Source organism: Orbicella faveolata, unplaced genomic scaffold (genome assembly GCF_042242905.1).
Source record: "Orbicella faveolata isolate gen_17 unplaced genomic scaffold, um_ofav_v1 contig_2, whole genome shotgun sequence".
NCBI lineage: Eukaryota > Metazoa > Cnidaria > Anthozoa > Scleractinia > Merulinidae > Orbicella > Orbicella faveolata.
Window position 1 is genome coordinate 28,037,875 of NW_028301547.1, and position 9,968 is coordinate 28,047,842.

Consider the following 9,968-nt stretch of genomic DNA (forward strand, 5'->3'; position numbering starts at 1 on the left):
ATTATTTTCAGGTTTCCTTCCATTTAAAGGAGATTTTGTACGTGGCCAAAAAACAAAATAAAAAAAAGAAAAGAAAAAACACCGAGACTGAGCTCCTTTAATAACAAATAGCAATAACTCATTGAAAATATTCAGACATGGTAATCACTTCTGTTTTCAAACAAAAATCACATGAACAAGAAGCTTAATAGTAATCAACTGGTGCGAAGAAACTAACAATGTTGAAATTAAGAATTAAAAATGACAGCACCCTTACAATAAGTCACACACACCAATTCCCTGCTTCAGCTTTCTATTTTAACCCAAATTTAGACACTTACTAGGTACATACCCCAGTGGGGCCAAGCCAACAGTCAGTAAAAGACATTTCTGTTTAAAATTTTCTGGTGAAATGCAAAACTTAAGTCTATACAGTGTGGTGACCAAATTACTCTCGGGACACATGGACACATGGACACATGAACACAAGGGATGAACTTGAAGTCTTATTGCATGGTCTTCAGTTGTATGGATGTCTGCATTTTATCACTCAGGACTAATTAACAATTAGACCCATAGCCCACAAGGGCGACGGGTCAATAGCCCATGAGGCGAAGCCATATGGGCTATTGACCCGTGGCCCTTGAGGGCGAAGGGTCTAATTGTTTTAGTATCACCCTACTAATGGGAGTTAAGTGTTTTGTTATTTTTGTTGTTGTTGTTGTTGTTTACATCAGTGTGGATAGGCATCAGAAGGAAAGCTACCCCAAAATAAAGTAATCACCATGACAAGAAATTATTTTAATGATAAGAATTTTATTTGAAAGCTTTTTCTTTTTCAGATTTTTCTCTTGAAGTAAACCTTCACACCGATGAATGCTATAAATAAAAGTGGAACAATTTATAAGCCTTGTGGTGGACAGTCCATTTGAGTGCTGTGACTGACATCACACTTTCAAAAATTTTGAAAACCTACAGTAGTAAAGGAGGCTTAATAAGTTTAAAACGTTTTACCCTAACTGGAAACTTTTTGAGAAGGAACTACAGGCCAAAGAATGTCCTTATATCGGCTAAGAGAAATAGGAGGCACTCATGCAGAAGTGTAGCTTAGTGTTGGTTGCTGGTGAATTTCAAGTCTGTGACAGCATTAACCCACAGGCAGATATGAGCCCCAGAGAGACTTCAATCACCAGTTAAAAAATTGATTTAGCTACACCCCTGCTTTCCCAAAGTGTTTCATTTAATTCTTATCCATATAAGAAATCTTCTGTGACTAGAATTCGAGAGCAGATGTGCCATTTTACAGCTCATCCTTGGTTGCCTCCGTTGCTTCGCCTTCATCAGTTGCGTCAGTTTCCTCCTCTGCTTCGCCCTCTGCACCTTCTTCTTCTGGGGTTGGTTCTTCACCTTCCTTAGGCTCTTCATTTCCAGCTTTACCATCAGCTTCAACAAATTTGACTAAATCCTCTAAGGTTCTTCCACCTTTGTAATCAACGATCTGGAAGGGAACAACCAAGAAACATAATTAATTATAAGTTGTATTCTGACAAGCTACCTTGAAATGTCACTTACTACATTAACTTTTTTATTTTAAGAAGCCACCAAAAGTAATCCAGGGCAAATGCAGTTATGAGTTCATATGTGCCAAGTCATTATTTGGCCGTGTAACTGGGCAATGCAGTTCCTGTCAAAGACCCACATTTCACCCTTGCTCACCAGAGTCTCCAGAACCTCAGTGGTTAGAGCATCTGGCTAGATCACATAGGGTCATGGGTTCAAATCCCATCTGCAACTTTGATTTTGTTTCCGAATTGATGTCACTTCTACTTTTAACTATTTTATTATTATTTTTTTCATAGCATTTAGGATCTTGAACCATGAAACTGACAGGAGCAGTACAGAGTGATACCTTTCCTGAAGTTATGCATGAATCACAGAATAGCCGATTTTCTCCAATTAGCAAAAAATGAAGAAAATAAATAATGAAGAAAATGACTAGAAGTTTGAATTTTTTTGCAAAATGCACCATCCAATTCCATTCTTTTCAGCTCTTTGTTTATCTGTGCGACAGTTTCAAATGCCTCTTGAAGGGTTGTTTTGTGAAAAAGTTGGTAAAATTTTAAATTACCCAACAGACCCACTTCTACAAAATATGACTAAGATTGTTTGCCTCCATTGACTCGCCTTCGATATTTTTAACTATGAACCCCTGTAGACCATGCTGAATTATGTGCGGCAATTTTTCAAAATCAGGGTAGTTTTCCACACGCTGTGGCTTTGAAATGAAGTCGGCGACCCCCAGTTTTTTTTCGTTTCTGATACAAGTAACTTTTTATCTGACCGCTGTAAAAATTTTGAAAAAAATCAATCAACAGGAAAATTTTTGCACAAACGTCCTTTGTAGGGGGTCAACTGTAATTATGAAACTTACCTCATCACTATCTTTAGGGAAATATTTAAGAGTAGGAAAGCTTTGGATCTTCACACTTTCTACTTCATTGGCAGTGGAGTCCATCTTTGCAATAACAATATCATCACGGTCATTAAACTTCTCTCCAAGTTCATCCCAAATTGGGGCTAACTTCTTACAATGACCACACCATGGTGCATCTGTAAAAGATAAAAAAAAATTAATAAGTGTACAAGGCAACCATTTGCCTAGAAATGACCACTGTCTTATACCATAGTTAACAGAGGGGAATGGTAACTTATGAAGCCCAGAAAACTTCAAAGAAGCAGACAACCATATGGGTAGCAAGATCTATTTTGGAAGGTCTACAGTGCAATCTCTTGTTTAGCACGCATACTCTATATGCATGAATTACATAACCAAAAAGTTTATTTTAGTTAGTTCCTCAGACAGAAGTAAACAGTTATCATGTTTTGTGTAGGGTCAAGGTAAAGAAAGGAACAAAAAGATCCAACAAAGAACACACGACAGACAACTTACTGTACTTAAAAGTACAAATTTAATACAAAATGCTACTGAAAACAAAATTGCCAGGAACTGTAGATTGATATCAAATCCTATTAATTTCTACCAATATTCCTTCTCACTTTCAACCAAAACTTGCCAATGTTTTGAAGTTTGGCTTACTTCCTACAACACTGAACAAATACGTACTACTGTTATCCCCCCACAAAAAAAGAGCCTCTCTATGGATATCCCAAGACTTTGTTTTTGTTGCATTGTTTCTCGCAAATCTTTGATTTTTTAAAAGGAGATCTTCCTTTTATGGATTGCCTGACAGTGTGGTCAGTGTAATATACCGCCAAAAGATCTCACTGCAAAAATTACTGTATAAATTCGTGAAAAGCAAAATAAATGACTGCTTAAACAATAACGAGGAAAGTTAAAATTGCGCATTTTATTTTTTACTTTATATCTGAAGTATTGCTCAATATTCCATCCTTATCTCAATAAGGATAATATTGGTCAATATTCCAATCTTTGCTTCAATCTTGAGATCTTCATTTTTCAGCAGTGATTGTAGTGTCTTCGAGTTCTTCGGAAATACCAATAGAGGGGCTCAAAGAATGCCATTTTGTAATATTCACCATCCTTACAGAATTCAACAAAAACAGCTTTAGTTTTGTCCATAGCTACTTCCTCAAAATTCTTTCCTACAAGAACCTTCACAGGCTTGGCATCCCAATCTTCTGGAATTTCTTGACTAAGCAAATGTGGCTAAATATTGAAAAGAAAACAATAATTATATGAGACAATATAACCAAAGAAAACCTGATAAAAGAAGGTTTATAACATTGGTGGTCAAAAACTACATAATATTTATGACACATGGCATCAATGGAAACAAAACAAAGGTAAAAAATTATGGTAAGTTCAACTAGTGGTTGGCTGCTGCCAGAATGACTATTGAATTGCAAGCTTTGTTTCTATATTTTACCTTATCAGGTAACTCAGAGTGAAATACATAGTTACCTTAAGTTTTCCATCAAGAACATCAGAAACGAAAGCCTTGACATTCTCAGAGGTAATTTCCTTAGTTTCTGGTTTATATTTCGTCATGTCATCCTCTGCCAAGTTGATCAGGCGGACAGTTGGTATTTCCTTAGCATCAATTCCAAAGAACTCCGAGATACGGCTGTTATCTTCTATATCAGAATCAACGAGAACAAAGAGAACCTTTCCTTTAAATTCCTTGGCGGCAGCTGAGAATCCATCATGGATGCCCTGGAACTCATCAGCCTTTTTGCTAGCGAAAAGCAGAACATGCTTCTTTATGTCTCCACCAAATATCTTGGGTGCATTCTAACAAAGACAAGATTAGGTTAGCAGTGATAACTTCTAGTTTCTGTAGCATGAAGCAACTGCTAACAATGCTGCATCAAGTGTTGCATGACTCATCATTGTTCACTTGAAGTCTGGTGAACTATAATGCAGACTTTTTCAAACAAAGCAGACCACAGTTTTATGTAAGTATTGTACCTCATCATTGAATTCTGTCACAAGGGGAAGTTGGTTGGCCTTGATAAACTTGATGATATCTTCAGAGTTATGTTCTCCATCATAGTCATTACGTCCGTCATCAAACTAAAATCAGAACAATGACAATACTAACTTAGCAAGGAAGCATAGACTAGATATTGTCCTAGATGTTATTTCTTGAATTAACACAAAGCTTCCAACAATAATATTATCTGATTGTGTTACAAATCTTAGTCCACAAATTCCATGAATGAGCACTATAACTTTGTATTTCACAAGCGAAAGGATGTCCAAAAAAAGCGAGACCAGAAATTTGAAACTTCTAGCTGAAAGATGACTCATGCTCAAACTAATGTGCAAAAAAACCCTAGCTCATCCAGTGACATTTAACTTTCTGGTCTGAGTCCAAACACTGAAATTTCTCCACCTGGAAGACCTTTCCTATTTGATTTACAATTTTAAAAATTTTCTGTTATTCAGAAGCAAGACTTGCAAACACTTTTTGTTTTCAAAGGTGTTCGGGTTTTGAGTTCTCACAACCCAGTTATCCACATCTGTGATCAAAATGTAAAAAGAAGATAGAAATCCATACTGGATTACGTCATCAGGATCAAAGTTCTGCAGAAGTAGCGAGGAAAGAAGAAGGTAAGAAGAGTTTTTCAACACTAACACTAATCATAGAGCAGTACCTTTTTAAAAAGAACAACGTTATCTCCTTCTACATTGTGCTCTTTAGCAAGAGCCTCGTCATGTACAATTCCAAACTCAATATCATCGATACCCTGTGCAGCCTCAGTGAAAGCTTTGGCAGCATCGGATTCTTTGTCCTTGTAGAAACCAACAACAATGACGTCTTTCTTTGTAGTGAATTCCTTGATTTCATCAGCAGTTGTCAGTTCTTTGGCTGGTGGACCAGTCTTTTTCTCCAACCAAGTGATGATTTCGCTAGCTGTACGGCCACCTGTAACAAGACGCTAAAAATGTTGTTCGAGCATAAAACAAACAGCTTAAAGCAATATACTGAGGAAAAAATTAACAAAATGATGTAGAACAAGAAAAGATGATTATTATTTTTGCACTTTTAATTTCCAAAATGAAGAAGCATCAAGTTTTTCACTTGTGATTGGTTACCAAGAGAAAAAGAGCAATGGCAGAATTTAATTTGAATTTGATTAGGTTTGAAGAACAATGGAACGATGAATCATCATCAAGAGATGACTTTTTCCTTGTTTTTGCAGTGATGAATCATCAGTTTAAAAACACATGTCAAAATCGGTTTTATGTCCTTTTATTTATCATTAAATTATTTTAAAAAATTTTTCTGTCTGAAATTATTTGTTTATCCATTATCACGATTTTCTTGTTCAAACATTAGATAACGCAAAGCTAGTAAACAGGTGAAGAGAAAATTAACAAAGCCTGGATCTAATGAATGTTCTCCATAACTTTTACAGACTAGACAAAGTTTTCGACCCATATTGCACGGTCGAGTTGTTTAAAACTAAATAAAGCCAGTTTAATAATTTGGACACATTCACAGCTGCGATAACAAAAAGAGTATTGTTTTCTCACGTTAATTTCGCACAAGTTAAATTTACGACACTGAACAAAGAAGCTTAACAAGTAGGATCGCGTTCACACTCACTAATAACCGCAATTTCTCAGGGAATACTTTTATACTGCCGAGAAGCTGATATATTAACGGAGACGACAACAGAACAACGAGTCCTTATTTTTCTAAAATTTTATCGCCTTTAAGTTTCTTGGTAATTTTCTCAAAGAAAAACACAGTTTAAGAAGTTTTAGAGATAAGGCTAATGACAGATTATAGTAATTATTGCTTCCAATTTCCTTAACCAAAATATTCAGTGTAAAGGAAAACATCGAAGCCTGAACAATGAATATTTCGGGTCTGAACAATTAATGTTTCACAACTTTGTACAACACAATTTGCACGTGCAGTTGTAGTAATCTAAGCTAAGATTAATTATAAAATGTTTCGCGACCGATCACTCGAGTTTAGAACAGACAGAGCCACTCGATTTTTCAACTAACCTGAGTATTCTACAGATTTTCCTGCCCTGAAAAACTTGATTGTAGGGTAACCTTGCACTTCGTATTTCTGCCCAAGTTTAGTTTCTGCGGTGGCGTCAACCTTTGCAAGCTTAATGGCCGAGCCTTGTTCTTTGAGAGTTTTGGCAGCTTTCGCATATTCTGGGGCCAGAGCTTTGCAGTGTCCACACCATGGGGCATCTAAAACGGAAAATCAATTCACAAATTATAACAGAAACCATACCTTCATATTGTTTAAAGTGACCTCGCAAAAGAGCCAAAACGTGTACAGTAACTTACAAAATTCGACTAGAATATGCTCATTGTCTGTGATAGCTTGATCAAAAACAGCTTCGGTTAAGACTAAGACATCTTCTTCTTCTTTGATGTCTTCTCCAAACGCGAAAGCCACTAAGCTAAGTAATAATGCGAGATAAATCTTCATCGTGGAATTCTTGACCGTGTACAACGAAACGCTCGACTGTTCAACTTGGAAGACGACGACGAAAGAGGACGAAGACGTGGAATCACGGACCGGAAATCGTTTTACGTACCCGTCGTGTCTTGCTGTGATTGGCTGACAGTAAAGAGCCCGCGAACTGTGATCACGGAAGTCTGACCGAATTGCTTAGTGACACGTCCGCGAAAAAGGCTATACAAAACATATTACTAATTTATTTGTAACCAGCTGAATTCACTTAAAACATGACAAAAAAAGGGGGGCGGGGGGGGAGCCCGAGCTATTTCAAAGAAAACAAAAGAATTCCTTAGGACGATATGGTAACCTTAGCGATGAACAAGTTTGGCCAGTCATCTTTTTTCGGGATCTACGGGAAAGGCATATGATCGGACTGGTGAACATCAATCCTTCAAACCGGCCAACTACAGAAAATTATGCTTATTTACAGTGACAGGTTTGAGTGAAGAGCACTCCAAGACTGAAAGAGAAGCATGAAACATGAAACGATGACTAACGTATGCATGACAGCCTCTCGTATAAAAACTCCACTTAACTAGCTCTTTGTTTAAATAAACACAGCTGATAGATACTGCTTTGTTCAGTCAGATCATGGGCAAATTTCATTTAACAACTGGTCATGCCCAGAGGCAGTATTGCGCAGTAACTAAGGGACTTTATGATCGAATATGTTAGCCCACGCTTCTTTTGGGCCGACTGAAGAGTTTCACTTTGTCTGAAATGACAGATTAGGGCGAAATTCAGTCAGACATCTAAGAAAACTGAATGGCCCTTTCTAGCGTCAGAGTTCATTTTAAATTTCTCATTTTCCCGTTTTTTGAGCCTCGCGGCTCAGACTTGTTCAATATTGTTGTTGAACTTAGCCAAGAAAGAATGTCCTAAAATAAATTATAAAGTGCCTGTAACACTGCCATCTTCTGCCACTTCAAACTCATAATATAAGTTCGGGGACATTAAATCAAGTACAGTTTATATTAAAACAATTATACAAGAGATCTTCTTCCAATTCTATTTCTAAATGAAATAGAATCAGTTCTGAGTTGATAAGGTTGTCAGCACGCGAGTTTTCTGTCAAATTTTCTCAACTCATTAGGCATTAGTTACGGTTTGTTAACTTAGTATAACTTTCAATGACACATAATGGAAATGTATACTACGTGAAGCTACATAGTCGGGACATTTGGAAATTTCTAATTGGTCACGACAGCTTTTTAATTATTCAATCAAACACAGTGTTATTTATGCAATGGTGGGTGAAGTGTCTACTTCAAGGTCACGCGGCAAGATGTACTCAAAATAAGTGGGAGGGGTCGGGCTGGGCACGTGACGTTAAGAATTTCTTTCTCAGCCATTATTTAAAAATATAGGCTTTGGCCGACGGTTCCGCCAAATTGCTCATGTTTAAAAACATGATAACGGTCACGAAAGTTGTTTGTTCTCTATGCTGTTCGCTCTTCTTTGTTAATTAAAAAACGACTGGCATAGACCTGCCAGCTCTGGCAGTTTTCACAGCTAGAATGCCATGTTTGTATCTTAGAATGTAAACATCAAGGGAAATATAATTTTAACTGGTTTATAATCTGGGCTTGGCCACGTAGAAACCTGACTGAAACATAGTATAAGCTAATATACTATGTTTCAGAAGTAAATAACATTTATTATTCAGAGAAGGAAGATGCATATGCTTCCTTGAACTTAGCTATGAGACAACCGTGGTCATGAGATTTCTGTCTCGCCCTGACATCAGACAATTCGCTACACTCTCTATTTTCTGTAAGAATATTGTTTTTCCGACCGAGGCCGAATATTCTTATTTTTTCCGCCGATTTTAGGCTGAAAACATTCTTCTTAATATTCATATGAGTCTCTTGTGACAGCGTATGACATTTTTGTTTTCGAATGTATTTAGTGTCTGGATGGTATAAGAGTAATTTTGGGGCCAGCCTGCAGGCATCAGGGCATCGAACATACGGCTAGTGCTGTTTTTGTTGTTTTTTGGCTACTTTTACCGTATAGAGAAGGAAGGATTTTATACGGCTTAGTTAAAAACATATAATTGTATTGTATTTACAACTTTTCAACTCAAAAAAATTATTCTTTTCAAAATCTCAGCCTCGGATTTATTCTTAAAATATTCCTAAAATTTCACAAATTTCAGACTCTATATTCTCATAAAACATATTCTTATAAAAAAGAAAGAGTGTAATTATCCCTACTGATAGCTTGATAGCTAAAAAAAAAGATAACTGTCGATGTATCAGGATCGTGTAAAGTCTGTTACATCTCCGTAGCTTTCCTAGCTGTAGAAGGCCTAGGCCCAGTTTTCTTTCAGTTCTTCGATTCGCGTAGTACGATTATCAGTTGACGGCGCGACGAAAGTTTGGTCACCAGGTTTTAACGTTCAACTTGTGTTATCGTCACGGGCAACTGGCTACGTTACTTAAACGAGGAAAGTTGCCGTGGCAACACAGCTGTAATTATAAGTCCAACACTTCGTCACGAAAGCTCCGTCGCGCGTTACTCAACTGACTTGTCTGTAAAGGCTTGGCGCTCAAAATTTAGTGAACGGACAGATACTTCATGTAAGTCTACTCAAAAATGAAAACTGTTATCACCAATCAAGTCTTTCCAGGTATCTTATGATGTTAGTTGCACCACGTTTACTCTAACTTTACAAGTCATGATCGACAGAGGAAGAAAACCGCGAATATGAATATTTTCTATGAATGGTATTACTTTTTCGTCACAGATTTAGCTCATGCACAAGCTGAAATGTTTATTCTCTTTAGTAGTATTGGAATATATGCAATACGAAAGATCATATATTTGAACTGGGGAAAAAGAGATAAAGACATGATTGAACATCACAGTTATGTCCACAACTTAAGCAGTTCCGAAATAATAAGCCTGAAAAAAAAATTCAGGCTTGAACGGGATTCGAACCCGTGTATGACTTCTCCGATACCGCTGCAGTACTCTACCAACTGAGGTATCAAGCCAGCTGGGAGC

At 37.0% G+C, this 9,968-nt stretch overlaps 1 protein-coding gene across 1 annotated transcript; it reads right to left on the reverse strand.

Moving 5' to 3' along the window:
* Positions 1-775: 775 nt before the first annotated feature.
* LOC110063451 (protein disulfide-isomerase 2-like) lies at positions 776-7,007 on the reverse strand. Its single transcript, XM_089290615.1, has 8 exons — positions 6,782-7,007; positions 6,485-6,682; positions 5,119-5,390; positions 4,430-4,534; positions 3,923-4,252; positions 3,547-3,667; positions 2,411-2,589; positions 776-1,477 (listed from the first exon to the last, which is right to left on the reverse strand). The coding sequence occupies exons 1-8, from the start codon at positions 6,924-6,926 to the stop codon at positions 1,280-1,282; spliced, it is 1,548 nt and encodes a 515-aa protein (XP_089146741.1). The 5' UTR covers positions 6,927-7,007; the 3' UTR covers positions 776-1,279.
* Positions 7,008-9,968: the final 2,961 nt, after the last annotated feature.